This window comes from Neofelis nebulosa, chromosome 17 (assembly GCF_028018385.1).
Source record: "Neofelis nebulosa isolate mNeoNeb1 chromosome 17, mNeoNeb1.pri, whole genome shotgun sequence".
Taxonomy (NCBI): Eukaryota; Metazoa; Chordata; class Mammalia; order Carnivora; family Felidae; genus Neofelis; species Neofelis nebulosa.
The window spans coordinates 8,194,630-8,214,826 of NC_080798.1; the positions used below are offsets into that span (position 1 = coordinate 8,194,630).

General features: G+C 48.8%; 1 protein-coding gene across 3 annotated transcripts in view; it reads right to left on the bottom strand.

Annotated features, from left to right (window-relative positions):
• MYH14 (myosin heavy chain 14) overlaps positions 1 to 8,564 on the bottom strand; it is a 104,372-nt gene extending 95,808 nt beyond the window's left edge. For all 3 annotated transcript variants that reach the window (XM_058708296.1, XM_058708294.1, XM_058708301.1), the window contains exon 1: positions 8,430 to 8,564. In XM_058708296.1, the coding sequence (XP_058564279.1) occupies positions 8,430 to 8,513 (84 nt within the window). In that variant the 5' untranslated portion in view covers positions 8,514 to 8,564. The remainder of the gene's footprint in view (positions 1 to 8,429) is intronic.
• Between the last annotated feature and the right edge of the window lie 11,633 nt (positions 8,565 to 20,197).

Sequence of the window (20,197 nt, forward strand, 5' to 3'; positions counted from 1 at the left end):
GACTATCGGGATGGATGTAACCGGGAGAAAGGAGACGGGAATGGGGGAGCATTCTGAGCCCCCAGAGGCAGAGAGGGATTCCCTCGAGCTAGCACAGACCTCATTATTCTTAACTCCTAATGACCTTGTTATGCGGAATCTGAGGCAGGGGCAGCACAGGTGTGGGATCAAAGGCATCGGGAGCCAAGTTCGTATACAAAAATAAAATGTTGGAGCTGAGAGGAGAGGAGACAGGAGGACCAGGCAGGGGCTGCTCTGTGGAAGAGATTCTGGGAGGATTTTTTTTTTTTTTTTTTTTTTTTTTTTTTTTTTTTTTTACATTTTATGTTTAAATCTCTACAGCCAACGTGGGGCTCGAACTCACAACCCCGAGGTCAAGAGTCACATGCTCTACTGACTGAGCCAGAAAAAAGAGTTAGGGGAGCAGCTCCCATGCCTGGCGGGGCTGAAGGCGTCCCAAGTCTTAACAGAGACAAAGACAGGGACAAAGAGCATGTTAAATTTCACTGTGGGTCCCGACTGTAATCCTCCCTGCGCATTGTCTCTCTGTGGTAAAGAGCTGAATGATTCTAGTATTTTATTTTTGGTTGCCGGGCTGTTCTTTTCTCGCATGTGACTCAGGGCTGGAACTGACTCCGAGACAAGAGCGAGCTGGCAGCCAGATAAGCGAAGGGTTCAGTTCCGTGACAACAAATATTTATTGAGTGCCTACTACGTGTCAGGCCTGTTCTGAACGAGGGGTCAGCAAACATTTTCTGTACAGGGCCAGGCAGTAAATCCTTTCAGCCCCCCGGGGCCACATGGCCTCAGCTGTACAAACTCTGTGTGCCCTTGGAGCAGGTAAACAGCCATGCATTATATGTAAATTATATGTGTGGCTGTGTTTCCCTAAAACTTTGTTTCCGTAGACAGGAGGTGGGAGGGTTTGACCTGTGGGCCATAGTTTGCAGACCCCTGTTCTGGAAGCTGAAGGGGTGGAGGTTACAGAGACATAATCCCAGCCCTCACAGAACTCAGATATTCATCTACTCCTACACGCAGGTGGAGGAAAACTGCTCACACCTAAGTGAGACCCTATCCTTCCTCTGCTCGGAGTCCACCCCCGGCACCAGTCTCACTCAGTTAAAGCAAAGTCTTCATGGGGTCCCACAGGCCCCTACACCCTCTGGCCCGCTTTGTCCCCTCTCCGACCTCATTTCCTGCCGTCTCCCCACTTCTCTGCTCTAGCCGTGCTGGCCTCCTTGACGCTTCTCAAATATACCAGACTCAGCCGTGCCCCAGGACCTTTGCACATGCCATTCTCCCTACTGTAATGCTCTTCCCCTAGATAACCCTTTGACTGCCTCATCTCTTTCTAGTCTCTGTTCAGATATCACCTTTTCCATAAGGGCTTTTCTGAGCGCCTTGTCTCCTGGACTCCTGATGCCCCTCACCTGCTCACCTTTTGTTTTTGTTTTGTTTTGTTTTTTGAACCACAGCACTCAGCATCCTCCAACGTGCCAGTGATTTACTTATTACATTCATCATTGTCTGATGCCCCCAACTGGAATGGCAGCTCCGTGCTGGTGGGAACTTTTGTCTGCCTTATCCCCTGCTGTGTTCCCAGTGCTTATAAAAGAGCCTGGCACACAGTAGATACTCAACAAATTCTCGCTGAAGAAATGAATATGTCCTGGTGATGGACTGAACAAGTGAACACATAATTATAGAGCACATTGGCAAATCGGGGTAAGTGCCGTGAAGAAAAAAGCAAAGAGGAACCTGGGCAGCTCAGTCAGTTAAGCAATGGACTTGATTTCAGCTCAGGTCATGATCTCATGGTTTGTGAGATCGAGCCCCGCATCAGGCGCTGTGCTGACAGCATGGAGCCTGCTTTGGATTCTCTCTTTCCTCTCTCTCTGCCCTTCCCCTGCTCATGCTGTCTCTCTCTCTCTCTCTCTCTCTCTCTCTCTCTCAACCTCTCTCTCTCTCTCGAAATAAATAAATTAATTAAGAAAAAAAAAGAATTGCATCTTTAAAAAAAAGAAAAAGAGGGGCACCTAGGTGGCTCAGTTGGTTACGTGTCCGACTTCAGCTCAGGTCACGATCTCACGGTTCGTGGGTTCGAGCCCCACATCGGGCCCTGTGCTGACAGCTCAGAGCCTGGAGCCCGCTTCGGATTCTGTGTCTCTCCCTCTCTCTGTCCCTCTCCCGCTCATGCTCTGTCTCTCAAAAATAAATAAAAATGTTTAAAAAAAATTGTAAATGTTATTAAAAAAAGAAAAAGTAAAGGACGGAAGAGAGGGCAGGAGTTTGGGTGTTATTTTAGAAAGCGATCAGGGAAATCCTCTTGAGGAGGGGACATGTGGAGTAGAAGGATGATATGACAGTACTATGAGTAAATTAATGAATGGATGGATGTGGAACTGATGGAATAAATAAGTAACTGAAGGAGTGGATAAATAAATGGCTGGTGAGGAAATGGATGACTGTTTGAATGGAGGGATAAGTGAATGAATGGAGTGTATATATACTAAATAAATATATAAGTGGGCAGATGGACAGAAGAATCAATGAATGCATAAACAGATCGAAAGATGAATGAATGGACAGATGGACAAATGAATGGATGGATAAATGGTCTTTCGTGCCCCCGTACCTTTGCACGTGCTGTACCTTCTGTTTGTTATACCCTCTCTCCATGTCTCCACCCCAAGAACTCCAGGCCAACTTCCCAAGTTCCAATCTGTGCTGGGTGAATAAAAGGCTCCCTGGTCTCCCTCCACCCCCGTCCTATGTCCGGCCACCATGTCCTCACCCTCATATTGATGCTCTGATTGCACTAGATTGGAACAATCTGTCAGCTGATTCCTTTAGAGGACAAGTCTTGGGTCTGACTAACATCCCTGATACCGGTAGCTTCACAAAGGTCAGGGTCAGACTCATTGGGTCCCTGGGATCCCCCAGCACAGGACCTGGAACACAGGATGCTTCGGCAGAAGGTTGTTGACTAAGAAGATAAATGGATGTATGACTTTTAGCACTTGGTGAGCTCCTACTCATACTTCAAAACCCAACTCAGAAGTTCCCTCCTCTGAGAAGACTTCTCTGACTCCTCCTGGCTGGCCAGATAATAACTGTTAATATTTCTTATGATACCCATTGTATCCTAGGCATCCCAAGTTCCCTCTTGGACATATATGTTGTATCATTTAACTCCCAACGAGCACCTACAGTCAGATTCTATTGCTTACAAATGAGAGAAACTTCTCTGATGAGTAGAATACAGCCAAAGTGATGGGATATCACTTTCGCGATGAGGTTATAAAAAGACAGGGGCTAGCTGACTCTCGTGGTGGTCTTGATAAAGCAAGCTGCCACCTTTAAGGTCATGTGGCAAAGGAAGTGAAGTCGGCCTCTAGCCAACAGCCTGCAAGAAACTGAATCCTGTGGACAAGCATGAGAGCGAGCTCAGACGCTGACCCTTTCCAGCTGAGCCACAAGATGAGACCACATTCCCAGGAACACTTCAATTATGGCTTTGCGGGAGTCCTGAAGGAGAGGGTCACCACAGCTATTTTTAAAACATTATTTTCGTTTCGAAGTAAAGCTACTTTTTTTCCCTTTCCTTTTAAGTAGGCTGCACGCCTAGCATGGAGCCCAACGTGGGGAGTGAACTCACGACCCCCGAGATCAAGACCTGAGCTGAGATCAAGAGTCAGATGCTTGGGGTGCCTGGGTGGCTCAGTCGTTTGAGTGTCTCTCTCTTGATTTAAGCCCCGGTCATGATCTCACAGTTCGTGAGATCAAGCCCCTTGCACTGTCAGTGCAGAACCCGCTTGGGATTCTCTCTCTCCCTCTCTCTCTCTGCCCCTCTCCTGCTCATGCTCTCTTTCTGTCTCTCAAAATAAAGAAATAAACTTAAAAAAAAAATTGTTGGTGTTTCCTGCCTTCCAGAAACTATGAGATCATAAATGTGTGTGGTTTTAAGTCATCAAGTTTTCTCTGTTTGGGGGTGACCTGTTATGCACCCATGGAGAACCAGTACAGGGTCGGCAATTCGGCACAGAGAGGTGAAGAAACTCGCCCCTGATCACGCAGCTAGAAAGGGGCAGAGCTGGGATTTGAACTCGGGCAGTCTGACTCAAAAGATCAGGCACTTGACCACACGGCTCCGATGCCTTTTAAGCTCATCGCACTCGCGGGAATATTCTAGGCACCTCCGACCTTTCCGAACGTCCACAGCACCCTTCTGCGGCCCCCTTATCTGCCTAGAACTCATGTATTCACTGGCAAATCAGAGACACCCCTTCCAGGATCTCCTGCTCCCACTCTGGGGCCCCCCTAGCTCTGCCCTCCTCTTTCGTACTCTGACACCCGTGAGTCATGCCTGTCTGGGGCTGGCACTGCCTCGCCCACGAGGCTGGGGGCTCCGGAGGGCCAGGACTGGGTCCTGATTTACCTCTTGTCCCTGCACTCCCCGACATGGGGCCAGGCGTTCTCGCGTCTGCTGGAAATCGCGGCTTATTTATGATCAGTTTGGTCCTTTACCGAGTATTTATCCTCTTTGGAAGAGGCTGCTAATTATAGCTGTCCTTTATGGGGAGCTTTTATGCGCTGGCTCTGGTTTAAATATTTTATACACATGAGCTCATTCGGATCACACGTCAGCCCTACGAGGCAGACTCTGTCGATGGCCCCATTTCACGGATGAAAAAATCACGGCTGGGAGAATTTAAGGGGTCCCTCCAGGCCACGCAGCTGGGGAACGGGGAGCCTCTCACCTACCCCTGTTCTGTTCCTGAGTAGACCCACCCCCAGGGGACCCCATCGTGGTTACTCTGGGGTCGACGGTCTCCAGTCTTCACCGGGGCAGCTCGCTCAGAAGGCGGGTTCCCGGGCCCCACCCCAGAGGTCCCAGCTGAGTGGACCCGGGTGGGGCCTGGGAATCTGCATTTTTATAAGTTCCCAGGTGATCTCGAGGCAGGTGGTTCTAGATCACACAGCACAGCACTTGGCATCATCCTTGATTCCTCTTTTTCCTTACCTCCTACATCCGGGCCACCCGCAAACACTGCCAGCTTGACCTTCTAAAAAGATTCCAGAATCCGACCCCTTGCTGCCACCACTCTGCTCTAATTAACCCGCCATGGTCTCCTGCCTGGACTACTGGGGTCACCTCCTCTCTGGTCTCCCTTCTTCAGCTCCTTGCCTCCGTCAGCCTGTTCCCCCACGTCAGCTCATGTCCCTTCTCTCCTCAGAGCCCTCCTGTGGTTCCCATTTCATTCTGAATAAAAACGAAGTTCTTACCATGACCACAAGTCCCAGCAGGGTATGCTCCGCCCCCCCCACCCCCACCCCCCCGCATACGTCCCCTCCTTGACCTCACCTTCCACCCTCCACCCCTCCTCACTCACTCTGCTCCATCCATACCTTCTGGCTGTTCCTTGAACACACCTGGCATGCTCCTACCTCAGGACCTTTGCACGAGCTACCTCCCTTCCAGAATCCCCATGGTTTGCTCCCTCTGTTCATTCAAGGATTTGCTTAAATGTCACCTTGGCAATGAGGGCTTCTCTGACTATTCCGTTTAATATCATACCAGCCCCCAGGTGACCCCGATCTCCTTCACCTGCTCTCCTGTTTTTGTTCCCCACGGCACTTTTGACCTTCCAACATATTATATCATTTACTAATTTGTTGTGTTTGTTATTCATTCTGTCTCTGACTGCAGAACATCAGCCTTTCGAGGGCGGGGACTCTGCTTCGTTTACTGCTCTGTCCCCAGCTCCCAACCCTTGCTCGCAGTGAGTGCTCTGGAAATATCTGTTGCATGATTGAAATAAACGCTTTAAGAAACTCTGCTTGAGAGGCCCCTGGCTGGCTCCGTCAGAAGAGCACACAACTATTGATCTCAGAGTCCTGAGTTCAAGCCCCACGTTGGGTGTAGAGATTACTAAAAAGAAATAAATAAACTTAAAAAAAAATTCTGCTCGAGCTGGTAAGATGACGGGGAACTTTTGCTTCCTGGTTACTTTTTTACATTTTCAATAATCATTACCTTATAACCAGGAAGGGAGAAAAGGCTACCAAAAGCTATTTTTCAAACCCTATTTTCTTTTCAGATTAAAACGATTTTAATTATGCAAGGTGGAAAAAATTCGAATATGAGGGTAATACTTCCCTTGAACATCACCTTCCTTCTCACTTCCCCTTCCAGATGGACCCCTCACAGTTTTGTGGTGTGTCTTTTTCCAAAAACATGCACTATTTATTGACGTCAGGGATCCACTGCCTGTGTTTGTAAATAAAGCTTTATTGGCACACAGCCTGGCTCCTTGGTTTATGCATCGTCTATGGTACTTTCACACAATCAAGGCGGAGCTGAGGACTTAGGATAGACATCGTATGATGCTCAAAGCTGTAAATATTTACTATTTGAGACTGTACAGAAAAAGTTTGTCAACCTCTGATTTATTTATTTTTAAACAATTTTAAAGTTTATTTATTTGAGAGAGACAGAGACCCCGTGAGTGGGGGAGAGGCAGAGAGAGAGAGAGAATCCCAAGCAATCTCTGCACTCATAGCGCAGAGCCCGATGCAAGGCTCGAACTCACAAAACCATGACGTTATGACCTGAGCCGAAGCCAAGAGTCAGACGCTTAACTGACTGGGCCACCCAGGCGCCCCAGCCAACCTCTGATTTAGATGAGAAATAGACAGATGATAGATAGATAGATAGATAGATAGATAAAGTAACTGAAAAATATTTCCTACGATTTCTTTTGTTTAGGAAATAGGATAACACTTGATATATTGAACTTACTTTTCTTACTTAGCAATACGTCCCGGAGAACTTTCTGGACCCCCTACATTTAAATTCACTTTAATCTTTTTCACACCTGCATAGCATTCCAACATCACTCTGTAGAACCTTTGACCCTTTCCCTATCGATGGGGCTTTCAGTGGTTTTCCATTTTTCACCCTTGCAAATGACAATCCGCGAACATCGAACATTGTTCTTCCTACTTCCTCATGCACAACACGCATAGGTATTGCTGAGTCAGAGTGTTGAGGCTTAAGATGGTAATAAATGTTGCCAAACTGCCACCCACAACACTGCCGGTTTCCTTTTTAGGAAAGAAATGGAAAAAGAAACCAATCCAAGTCAGGTATTTATTACATGGCTATTCTGCGAAAGGTTCCACCCCTTGGTGGGGGGAGGGGTGTCACCTGTACCTTCCCCATCCCAACGCAGTGGACTTTCTCAGCTCTTCGAGCTGGCTGTTCCCTTCTCCACCCTTGTCTGCCCGCTCAAATGCTGTGAGGGCCTCGAGATCCACCCTCGATGAGCAGGAGGAATTTTGTGACCTTAACTGTGCACCGACACTCCGTCCCAGCAATCACATTTCCAAGCACCCACAGGAAGGCATGCGCAGGGGACATACGAGGACATGTCCAAAGATGCCCGGGGCAGCCTCGCGGGCGTGTGTGGGGACAGAGAGACAATCGTGGTGACAATCCCTGTTACTTGGGGAGTGAACGTGTAAAAGGGAGTGGATTCCCCACCCCCACCCCCCTCCCCAGGGTATTCTAGAAGCAATAAATCCGACTTTACGGAAGATCCTAAAAACATAAGGTTGAGCAGAAAAAGTAAGAAACAAAACTGGCTTCTACAGCACCATTTAAAAGACAAAATGTATCTTTTGTATCACTTTAGAAGATAGAGTTACACAGATTGTCTGGTCCACAAGCCTTGGCACAAATCCCAGAGGAGGCATGAATTTAAAGGTGTTGGGTTTGTGCAGGAGTGGAGCTGGGGGATCGAGGGGGAAAAAATTAGAAGGGCAAAATGGGAATATGGATAAAGGAGAGCGAGACAAGCACTGAAAATATACGTCACAACTCTATTCGCCCAGCTCTGGCCCCTCCATCTCAGGGGGGTCACCCCTTCTCAGAAGCCCCCCAGCCTTCCCCAGCCAGAAACAGGCGGTTCCCTCCTGTGACTTCTGCCGCAACCAGTAAAGCACAAATTTCCCCAGACTGAGACGCTGTCCGTGACTGCCTCCCTCCCCCACCACAGTGGGGGAAGTTTGAGGGCAGGAAACCAAGTCCTGCCTCAATTTTCCTAATCCACAAGAAGGTGGATTGTGATAATGACCATGATAAAAGAGTATCCACCATACAGAGTTGTTGGAGGGTTAAATCGATTCCTGCCCTGTGCTTAGCGCAGTGATTCTGGCACGTTGCAAACACTCAATAAATGCTGCCAGCTATTATTAGCAATCTTAACATCATTATTATTACTGAGATTGGCTTGCGGACATTGGGAAAGGCCTCCCACCCCCCCCCATGCCTCCTTTTCCAGGAAGCCTTCCATGATTTCTCATAAAGAGCTCTGCCCACACCTGTGGCCCCAATTCCCCAGGTGTGGGCATTGACTGCTCACCTGCTGGTCTCCGCCGCTGGCCCGGGAGCTCCTCAAGGCCAGGGACCTGGGTTGGCTCCCCTTGAGTTCCTCAGAGCCCAGCATAGCAGCCAGTGTCCCTCAGGCCTCTGGAACCGTCTGCCCACCTGAATGGAACGCAGGCTGGGAGGGCAGATAAGGCAAGTGTATAATTAACGAATATATGGCAGGCTGTATATGTGAATAGCCTGGTGACAGGGTAGAAACCATAAACGCGGAGAGTCCCGGTCTGGTTTCAACCCACGTCCTGCCTCCTCCCCAACCACTCCTCTCCATGTTGCCTGCATTCCGGCCTCCTGGTTGGCACACCTGCCCCAGGACCCACCTCTGAGCTTCGCCTGAGCCCGGGCGGGGCCCTCACCTTGGGATGTCCTTCCTGCCCCTTCTTCCGTGTGCGCTGTGACAGGTGATGCTGATGTGCACACACGACGCTCGCGCCTTAAGCCTCGCGAGCCTGACTCCCCTACCTGCCTTCCTGTCCCTTCCCGTTCTTACCTCTGCCATCTAATAAAACGCACAAGCTCTTCCTCAGTATAGTTGGGGTTTTTTTAGTGAAGCCAGGCATCTTGAGGTATAATCTATATGCACACGTATAATTATATCATAGACACATATATCATTTTTCTACACCAGGCAAAATCCACCCTTTCTAGTGCATGGCTCTGTGGGTTCTGACAGAAGCAGACAGACAATCCAGATACAGGACAGATCCATCACCCTTGAAATTCTCTCAAGACCTCTGTCCAGTTGCTAAGGTCGGCGGGTGTCACGGCACTCACTATGGTAATATGTTCGTGTTTTGCTCATTAAAAACAAAACCAGGGGCGCCTGGGGGGCTCAGTCGGTTAAATGTCCGACCTTGGCTCAGGTCGTGATCTCGCGGTTCACGAGTTCGAGCACCGCATCGGGCTCTGGGCTGACAGCTCGGAGCCTGGAGCCTGCTTCAGATTCTGTGTCTCCCTCTCTCTCTGCCCCTCGCCTCCTCTTGCTCTCTCTCTCTCTCTCTCTCTCTCAAAAATAAATAAATTAATTAATTAAATAAATAAATAAAACAGGGGTGCCTGGTGGCTCAGTTGGTTAAGCGTCTGACTTTTGATGTCAGCTCAGGTCATGATCTCCCGGTTTGTGGGTTCCAGCCCCCACATCAGGCTCTGCACTGACCAGGGTGCGGACAGCTTGCTTGGGATTCTCTCTCTCTCTCTCTCTCTCTCTCTCTCTCTCTCTCTCTCCCTGTCTCTCTGCCCCTCCCCCACTCACTTGCGATTGCTTTTTCTCTCTCAAGAATAAGTAAATTAACCTAAGCAAATAAAATTCAAAAAAAGCAGCTGCGCAGAATCCCACAGCACGGATGTATCAGAGTTTATTTCAACCAGTGGTTGATGGGGTTGACGGACATTTACAAGGTTTCCAGTGTTTTATAGACAAGGAAATGAGAGGAAAACTGAATGTTCCACACAAGCCTTCCCGTGAACAGAGACCAGTTGTCTTTCCCCAGGGCAGGTGCCAGTGAGACTGACGGATCTTAGGGCCTGTGCATTGTTCCCTCATATTTTATTATGAAGCATTTCAAGCATATGGAAATGTCGTGGGGGAAAGGGCCCAGTGAAGACACATGTAGCCACTGGCTACATTCTCCAATTGTCATTTGCTGTGTTTATTTATTTTTTTTTAATTTTTTTTAATGTTTTATTTATTTTTGAGAGAGAGAGAATACAAGCAGTGGAAGGGCAGAAAGAGAGGGAGACACAGAATCTGAAGCAGGCTCCAGGCTCCGAGCTGTCAGCACAGAGCCCGACGCGGGGCTCGAACTCACAGACTGTGAGATCATGACCTGAGCCGAAAGTCGGACGCTCAACCGACCAGGCCACCCAGGCGTCCCCGCTGTGTTTACTTTTTTACAAGTATATCCATGCATCCTTCCCTCTAGCTCAGGGGTTCTGAACCAGGGACAAATTTACCCCCCAGGGGACATTTTGCAATGTCTCGAAACACTTTTTTTTTTTTTCTTTTCGTGTTTATTTATTTATTTTGAGTGGGGGAGGAGCAGACAGAGAAGGAGAGAGAATCTCAGGCGGGTTCTGTGCTGTCAGTGTGGAGCCTGATGTAGGGCTCAAACGCCCAAACCGTGAGTTCATGACCCGAGCCAGCACCAGAAGTCAAATGCTTAACGGACTGAGCCACCCAGGCGCCCCTAGAAATAGACTCTTTTTTATTGTTACAACTTGTGTGAGGGGGAGAGGTGTTGGTCAACTACAGTGCATAGGGCGGCCCCCACAGCAAAGAATGACCTGGCCCCTAATGTCAGTAACAAAAACTGAGAAACCCTACAATCTATCCACTTCTTAGAAAAAATGCACAGGGGCGCCTGGGTGGCTCAGTCAGTTGAGCGTCCGACTGCGGCTCAGGTCACGATCTAGAGGTTTGTGGGTTCGAGCCCCGCATCAGGCTCTGTGCTGACAGCTCAGAGCCTGGAGCCTGCTTCCAGGAGGCTCTAAAAGAGAATTCGTTTCCAGCTCTTTGCAGCTTCTCCAAGCTGCTTTTATTCTGTGGCTCGATGCCTGGTCACTCCAGCCAGTTTCGCCAGCACATGTCCCTCTCAGACTCTGACCTTCCCGCTGCCCTCTTACCTCTTATAAGGATCCTTGTGATGATCCCAAGGTAACACCCAAGAAGGTATCGGATATTGAGGATAATTTCCCCAACTCAAGATTCTTGTTTACGCACACTGGCAAAGTCCCTTTTGCCACGTAAGGAGACGTTCACAGGTTCTGGGGATTAGGACGTGGACATCTTATCAGATTATTATTATTATTAGATGTTATTAATGATTAGATATCATTGTGATGTGATTAGATTAGATATCTACTTTTTTTAATTTATAGATTTTTTTCTAGAGAGAGTGAGTGTGCGTGAGCAGGGGGAGAGGCAGAGGGAGAGAATCTTCTTTAAGTTTATTTTTGTTTTTTTTAATTTTTATTTATTTTTTTTAACGTTTATTTATTTATTTTTATTATTTTTTTTTTAATTTTTTTTTCAACTTTTTTATTTATTTTTGGGACCGAGAGAGACAGAGCATGAACGGGGGAGGGGCAGAGAGAGAGGGAGACACAGAATTGGGAACAGGCTCCAGGCTCCGAGCCATCAGCCCAGAGCCCGACGCGGGGCTCGAACTCACGGACCGCGAGATCGTGACCTGGCCGAAGTCGGACGCTCAACGGACTGCGCCACCCAGGCGCCCCACGTTTATTTATTTTTGAGACAGGGAGAGACAGCATGAATGGGGGAGGGTCAGAGAGAGAGGGAGACACAGAATCTGAAACGGGCTCCAGGCTCTGAGCTGTCAGCACAGAGCCTGTCGTGGGGCTCGAACCCACAGAGCAAAATCATGACCTGGGCTGAAGTTGGGACGCTTAACTGACTGAGCCACCCAGGCGCTCCAGAACACGTGACTCTTGATCGCAGAGTCATGAGTTCAAACCCCACATTGGGGGTAGAGATTACTTACAAAAAAGAATTCAGTTCCTCAGTCTTGCTAGCCAAATTTCAAGTATTCAGTAGCCACATAAGGTTGCTAGCTACCATTTCCACAGCACAGATGTGCAATAGTTCCATCATCATGGAAAGTTCTAGAAGTATCTACAGGGAAACCAACCTGTCTCTTGCAGGAACAACTGCGTTTCCTAAGATTACACAGATGTATTGTGCCAGACGACTGCCTTCCCATTGGGGGTGAGGAAAGGAAGAAATAAAGAAGAAGCAAAATGAGAGGAAAAAACATCCAGCCATAATAATAATTGTCTGGCACTTTGTAGGTACTCATTATGTTAAAAAAAAAAAAAAAAGTACACACATAACTGCCAGCTAATGAGCATTTACTGAGTGCCAGGTAATTTCTTGACCAAGTTATCCGACTTATGTTTATTCTCAGAGAAATAGGAGGAGGAAGAGGGAAAAACACTCAAGCCAAGCCCTTTCTTTTCCAAATAGCAGAGGGATTAACTCTTCAAGCACCACGCATCTCCTGAGGCCAGCCATCCGCGAAGGAAATCTTTCTCTCTTCCTTCCTTCTTTTTTTTTTTTTTTTTTTTTTTTTTTTTTTGGTTAGGAAGGAAATCTTCTTTAATTAATTTTTTTAACTTTTTAAAATATTTTTATTTATTTCTGAGAGAAAGAGAGAGAGACAGAGTGTGAGCAGGGGACGGGCAGAGAGCAAGGGAGACACAGAATCCGAAGCAGGCTCCAGGCTCTGAACTGTCAGCACAGAGCCCGATGTAGGACTCGAGCTCACGCACCAGGAGATCATGACCTGAGCCGAAGCCGGAGGCCCAACCAAATGACCCACCCAGGCGCCCCCATTCAGCGCCTGCATTCTTAAAATGAATTTTTTGAGTGCCTACTAGGTACTGGGAATAGCACCAGAGACAACACAGAGTCCTGAGTCTCTCTCCTTTTGGATCTCACCTTCTGGGGCGGGGACAGTAGATGGACAATGAACAAGGAAGCAATAAAATATATGATATAATATCAGGTGGTGATAAGTCTTTTAAAATGCTGACCCAGGGGATAGAGAGAACACAGCTGTTAGCAGATGAATTCTGAGAACAGGAAATGGAAGCCCAGGGGAGGCAGAAATTTTCAACCTCTGAGCGTGGGCTGCCCTCACTTCCCCACCTAGCAGTTCCCGGGAGGGACCATCACCGATTCCACAAACTGGGTGGTTTAAAAAACAGGCATGTGTTGTCTCACGGTTCTGGAATCTAGAAGGTGCAAAACCAAGGTGTTGGCTGGGCTGGCTCTCCTCGAGGCTCCAAGGGAGAATCCGTCCCAGCTTCTGGCAGCTTCAGCATCAGGCGTTACTTGACTTGTAGGTGATGTTTTCTCCTTCCTTTACGTTGCCTTCCCTCTGTGCATGTGTGTCTGTGTCCAAGTTCCCGCCCCCACTTTTTAAGTAAACTCTGCCCCCAACGGGGGGCGCAAACTCATCACCTCGAGATCGAGAGGCGTCTGCCCTAGCAACTGAGCCAGCCAGGCGCCCCCCACCCAAGTTCCCCCTTTTTATGAGGACATCAGTCCTATTGGATTAGGACCCACCCTAATATCTCATTCTTAACGCGATCGTCTGCCAAGACCTTATTTCCAAATACGGTCACGTGCGTAGGTCCTGGGGGTCAAGATTTCATATCTTTTTGGGCCGACATAATTCGACCTGTCAATACTCATCTCAAATCCCAGTTCCTCCTAAAAGTGCTCCCTCACCTCCTCTACATTCATTTCATGCAGACGGGTCTAGTTACTTTTGCCTGTGTTGTTTTTTTTTTAATGTTTATTTATTCTTGAGATAGAAACAGAGCGTGAACAGAGGAGGGGCAGAGAGAGAGGGAGACACGGAGTCTGAAACAGGCTCCAGGCTCTGAGCTGTCAGCCCAGAGCCCAACACAGGGCTTGAACCCACGAACTGCGAGATCATGACCTCAGCCGAAGTCGGACGCTCAACCAACTGAGCCACCCAGGCACCACAGCATTCTTTTTATAAGGACACCAGTCTTACTGGATTCGGGGCCCACCCTCACCCAGGATGAGCTCATCTTAACTAACTCCATGTGCCATACCCTATTTCCACAGAAGTTCACCTTCTTGAGGTCTGGGGCCGAGGACCTCAACATACCCTCCTGTCAGGGGGGCGGGGGGGGGCACAAAACTCAACCTCTAACACACGCTAAGGCAGAACACAAAACACAGAAGGCAGATCGGAGGTGGTGGGACAAGGGCTTCTCCCTCAGATGGGGTGGCCTGGGAAGATCTCTCTGTGGAGGGGACCCTGGAGTCACAGCCTGAAGGAGAGGAGTAGACAACTGCTCTCTTATAGTGATGAATGTGAATTTCATTGCCGCCGTTGGTGACATTTCCCTTGGCATCTCGGTGGTATTTAATTGGTTGTTGTTGTTGTTTTCCTGCTCATGTCCTGGTCTGAAACTGGCGAGACTAAGAGGGAGTAGTCGCGGAGGCGTGGTTCTCATTAAGAATCTGAGAATTTTTCCGCCGCGTCGAATTCATTCCATCAGCGGCTCTGAGAAGCCCCAACAGCTGCGAGGCTGAGAAGCGGTCAGATCCCTGTTGGCAGGGAGAAGTTGGGGCGCCTCTGATGAGCTCAGGCTGCCAGGCAAGGTCTCAGACCATCCCAGCCAATGCCCCTGCCAGACTTTGTTAGGAATAAACACAGGAGAGGGGCCTCCATCCCAAGTGCACAGCTCAACGAATTCTCACAAAGTGAGCACGCCAGTGAAGCCAGATTAAAAGCAGATTAAAACGCAGACCAGTCCAGGGGCGCCTGGGTGGCTCGGTTGAGTGACTTTGGCTCAGGTCATAATCTCACAGTTTGTGGGTTCAAGCCCCACAGTGGGCTCTATGCTGACAGCTCAGAGCCAGGAGTCTGCTTCAGATTCTGTGTCTCCCTCTCTCTCTGCCCCTCCCCTATTTGCTCTCTCTCTGTCTCCCCAAAGTATATAAACATTAAAATATTTAAATGAATAATTCAAGTTTTATTGGAACATGGCCACATCTCTTCACTTACTGCTGTCTATAGCCCTTTGCTATAATGGCCGTGGCAGAGACCATATATGGCCTAGAAAGCTGACAATATTTACTATCTAGCCCTTAAGAGAAAAAGTTTGTCAACCCCTGCTGGATGGCATTCCATTGTACAAATATAACACTATCTATTTATTCATCCAACTGTGAATGGGTATTTGTGTAGTTTCCAGTTTGGGTTTATTACAATAGGGCTGCTAAGAACATTCTAGTACAGAGGTTGTTAAACGTTTTCTGTACAGGACCAGATAGTAAATATTTTAGGTTTTCTGAGGCACATATGATCTTTATCACATATTCTTTTGTTTTTTTTTCTTTACAACTCTCAAAATATAAAGGCATCCTTAGCTCTGGGCCAGGCCACAGACAATTTTTGGCCTCCAGGCTATAGTCTGTCCATCCCTGTTTCCACATGTGGGTTTTGGTGAACATATATATGTACTGTTGCTGGATATGCAACAGTGTGCCCTTTTTATTTATTTTTTAATTTTTTTTTACGTTTATTCATTTTTGAGAGACAAAGACAGAGCATGAGCAAAAGAGGGGCACAGAGGGAAAGGGAGACACAGAATCTGAAACAGGCTCCAGGCTCTGAGCTGTCAGCACAGAGCCCGACGCGGGGCTCGAACCCACGGACCGCGAGATCATGACCTGAGCCGAAGTCGGTCGCTTAACCGACTGAGCCACCCAGGCGCCCCTGCCTTCTCCCTCTAACTGGCAGCAGGGTCCCCAAGAGTGGCTGTTTGGTCGGCCTGAGTTCCATAGGGAGAACGATGGGGATTTGGAGGTGGTGTCCTCAGCGGCCGGGAAGGGTCGTGACCATGATGAGGGAGAAGCAGACCTTTGCCGTTTTTATGCCCCTGGGAGTTGGGGCTGGCCCATCACTGCGGCATACCCCACTTCATTCCGACCACTACAGGCATCAGATAAGTGTCGACAGGGAGCAAGCGGGTCGCTCAGGGGACGACGTTTGGAGATCGTGTTTAGTCTTACTACGGCCTGAATTTTTGTGTCCCCCTAAAATTTGTCTGTTGAAATCCTTACCCCCAAAGTGAAGGTATTAGGACGTTAGATTTGGCACGGATTATGTCATGAGGGTGGAGATTTCATGATGGGGATTAGTGCCCTGGTAGCGCCCCCCCCCCCAGCCCCCGTCACCCCTGTGACCCTGCTTCCGATCTTCAACTCTCCCTCACACACTCAGCTGCGGTCTGACTTCCTTGCTGCGTCTCGAAAATTCTAGGCTTGTTCCCACCTCAGGGCCTTTGTACTTTCTCTTGCCTCCGCCCAAAGGTTCATCTCTGAGATATCCCCATGACTCACTCCTTCATCCTTCCTGGCCTCACTCACATCACAGTGAGGCCTCCACAGGCCAAACCATGAAAATTCGCAACGCCTCGCTTACTTCTCTACCCCTTTCTCGCTTTATTTACTTCTCTCTGGTGCCTAGGACCACCTAATGGCTTATATATATTTCAGGTATTTATTTGACTGTTTTTACCACGTAAGACCCAGGAGTTTGTGTCCGTGTTACGGTCTAGTGTGTCTAGACACTAGGCAGTGTCTAGAACGGTAGCCAGGACTCAGTTGGTGTTGTGAGCTGCCTTTATGAATGAATGCATGCAAAAAACATTTCTCCTGTGCTCCCCAAACAGGGATCGAGGCTGGGTTCTAGAGACGCATGTAGCTCAGATAAGGCTCCTGCCCTGGGAGAGTTCAACGTCTGGTGGGGGTGGGGAGGGGCCTGGAGCCCTAAAGGGAAAGAGAAACTGATATCACAATGCTGCCTGATAAGGACTTCGAGGGAGAAGAGTTCCAAGGTTGGAGGGCCATAGAAAGCCTATAAAAACAAATAGCAGTCTCGTTTTCAGTTCTAAGACAGGGGATGGCAAACCATGGCCCATGGGCCAGCTGTCTGTTTTATTAGATAAAGTTTGGTTGGAACACAGCCGTATGCATTTGTTGATGCGGCTCTCTGTGATTGCTTTTGTGCTACGATAACAGAGTTGAGTGGCTGCAACAGAGACCATATGGTCTATAATGCCAAAAATATTGACTATCTGGCCCTTCCCAGAAAAATTTTCCAGCCTCTGCCCTCCTATTAAAAGCAAACAAGGGCCCCTGGGTGGCTCAGTCGGTTAAGCACCTGACTTCGACTCAGGTCATGATCCCGTGGTTTGTGGGTTCAAGGCCTGGGTTGGGCTCTGGGCTGACAGCTCGGAGCCTGGAACCTGCTTCAGATTCTGTGTCTCCTTCTCTCTCTGCCCCTCCCCTACTTATGCTCTGTCTCTCTCTCAAAAATAAATAAACATTAAAAAAATTTTTTTTTAAAGGCAAACATTTTCTAGGGCGCCTGGGTGGCTCAGTGGGTTAAGCGTCCAACTCTTGATTTCCACTCAGATCATGATCTCATAGTCGCGAGATCAAGCCCCGCCAGATCAAGCCCATGTCAGGCTCCTTGCTGGGCATAGAGCCTGCTTAATATTCTCTCTCTCCCTCTCCCTCTGCCCCTCCCCTGCTTGCACTCTCTCTCTCTCTCTCTCTCTCTCTCTCTCTCAAAAAACAAAAACAAAAAACAACATATTCTGAACCCTTACTATTGGCTATATATATGTTTCCTCCCCACATGTTTTGTTATTTAAATCTTTACTAAAACCTCTGAGATTTTGAATATCCCATTTTATAGATGAGGACATGGAGGTTCAGAGAGGCAAAATAATTTTCCCAAGGTTACACGGTGAGGTGGGGAGGGGTTTTGCAGGGTTTATGCCTGGTGTTTTTCCCTTAGTAATAGATCTCGAGGAGGTGTCTGTCTGTGACCACGTGCATCTGTCAGATTTCACTATTTAGCATTCTCCCCCGGAGATTTATCTGACCGTCCCCTCCGGATGAGTGCTTAAGTTATTCCCCCCGCGGTGCCGTGATTAACAGTGCTGCAGTGAACAAACATCCCTGTGCCTACTTCTCTGAGCTCATGTGTGAGTTTACCTGAAGGCTGAATTCCTAGAATTGAAGTCACTAGGTCAAAGGGCACGTGCAAGGCTGTGACTTGGGCGTGGAACCGAGTTCATGGGGCAGGTGGGGAAGGAGAGACTAGGGAGGGCATTCGAGACAGAGGAAACCTGCGTGGGCAGGGGCATGGGGGTGTAAGGGTTTCCCCGAGTACTTGAGTCTACACGGTCAAGGTGATGCAAAGAAGGGTATGGCCAGCTGTCTCCAATGCCAGACCAGCCTCTGTCCTGGGGGCACTAGGGAGCCACGGCAGGTCTACTCGCAAAGGAGGGGCAGGGTCAGCTCTGGGCCCTTGGAGGAAATGGACTGGAGCGGGGACACTGGAGGCAAGGAGGCAGGGAGGAGGCCGGGGCCAGGGGCAGAGGGAGGGGATGGAGGCTGAGTCTTGATCGATTAGAATTTCTTTTTTTAAATAAACATTCAAAAAATTAAAGAGAGGTTAAAGAAAGGCAGAAAGGCAGATAAAGGAAAAGCAAGTCAGGGAAAAGGAGAGACACAGAAAGACCGAGGTCCAGAGGTGGGAGACGGAGACCAGAGGCAGGGAGAGGCAAAAAGAGAAAAACCTGAGGGACCAAGTTTGAGGAAGGGGAAGGACAGCTGGAGTTGGAGGTGGGTGGACAGCCTGGGGTCGCCTCACCCAACAACGCAGCCGGGAGAGAAGGTCGAGGGAGCAGCTGTTTGCAGAGAAGTGCTGGGACTGCGGAGGGTGCTGGGTGTCCTGGGGTGTCCTGGCCCCAGAGGCCACCTGCAGCTGAAATTTGAGCAGAGATGGCATGGTCCCCCTCCCCCCACCCCAGAGCAGGTGACTGGACGTGGAGAGTCTGGTGGGTGGGTGTGACTGTGCTGTACCCGTGGGTGTGAGAAATACCCAGGAGACAGGTGACCGGCCCCACCTCATTCTCGGAGCGACACCCGGGCCCAGGCCGGAGTGTGAGGGTGCGTGTATGTTGCACACGGGTGCACATGTGCTATTTACCCAGCAAATAGCACTGCATGTTATTTATTTTTAAAGCTTTTTTTTTTTTTAACTGTCGAATATAACGTACATCCAGAAAACTACATAACACATAATGTACGAGCAAGCCAAGTGTCTGTCGACGGATGAACAGATAAACAAAATGCGGTGGAGTATTTTTTTTTTTTTTTTTTAATTTTTTTTTTTTCAACGTTTTTTTTTTAATTTATTTTTGGGACAGAGAGAGACATAGCATGAACGGGGGAGGGGCAGAGAGAGAGGGAGACACAGAATCGGAAACAGGCTCCAGGCTCCGAGCCATCAGCCCAGAGCCTGACGCGGGGCTCGAACTCACGGACCGCGAGATCGTGACCTGGCTGAAGTCGGACGCTTAACCGACTGTGCCACCCAGGCGCCCCAGCGGTGGAGTATTTTTTAATGTTTATTTATTTTTGAGAGACAGAGCACGAGCAGGGGAGGGGCAGAGAGAGAGAGAGGGAGACACAGAATCCGAAGCAGGCTCCAGGCTCCGAGCTGTCAGCACAGAGCCCGAGGCGGGACTCAAACTTGTGAACTGTGAGATCATGACCTGAGTCGGAGTCGGATGCTCAACCCACTGAGCCACCCAGGCGCCGCATCATCCAGTGGAATGTTAATCAGCTTTAAAAAGGAAGGAAATTCTGGGGCGCCTGGGTGGCTCAGTCGGTTAAGTGTCTGACTTATGTCATGATTTCACGGTTCTTGGGTTCGGGCCCCACATCTGGCTCTGTGCTGAGATGGAGAGCCTGCTTGGGATTCTCGCTCTCTCTCTCTCTCTCTCTCTCCCTCCTCGGCTCTAGCTCAAAATAAATTTTAAAAACTTTAAAAAAAAAAAAAAGGAAGGAAATTCTGATACCTGCTCTAACACGGATGAACCTTGAGGACATTATGCTGAGTGAAATCAGCCAGTCACCGAGACACAAACACTGCCTGATTCCACTTACGTGAGGTACTTAGAGTAGTTAAATTCATAGAGTCAGAAAATAAAATATTGGCGGCCAGGTGCTGAGGGGGGCGGGAATGGACAGTTAGTGTCTGATGGGTCTGGAGACGGATGGGGGTGGCGGTCACGAGTGAAAGTATTTAATGTCCCCGCACTGGCCGCCGAAAGGTGGCTAAAATGGTAAATTCTCTGTTGTGTGTTCGCAATTTTGCA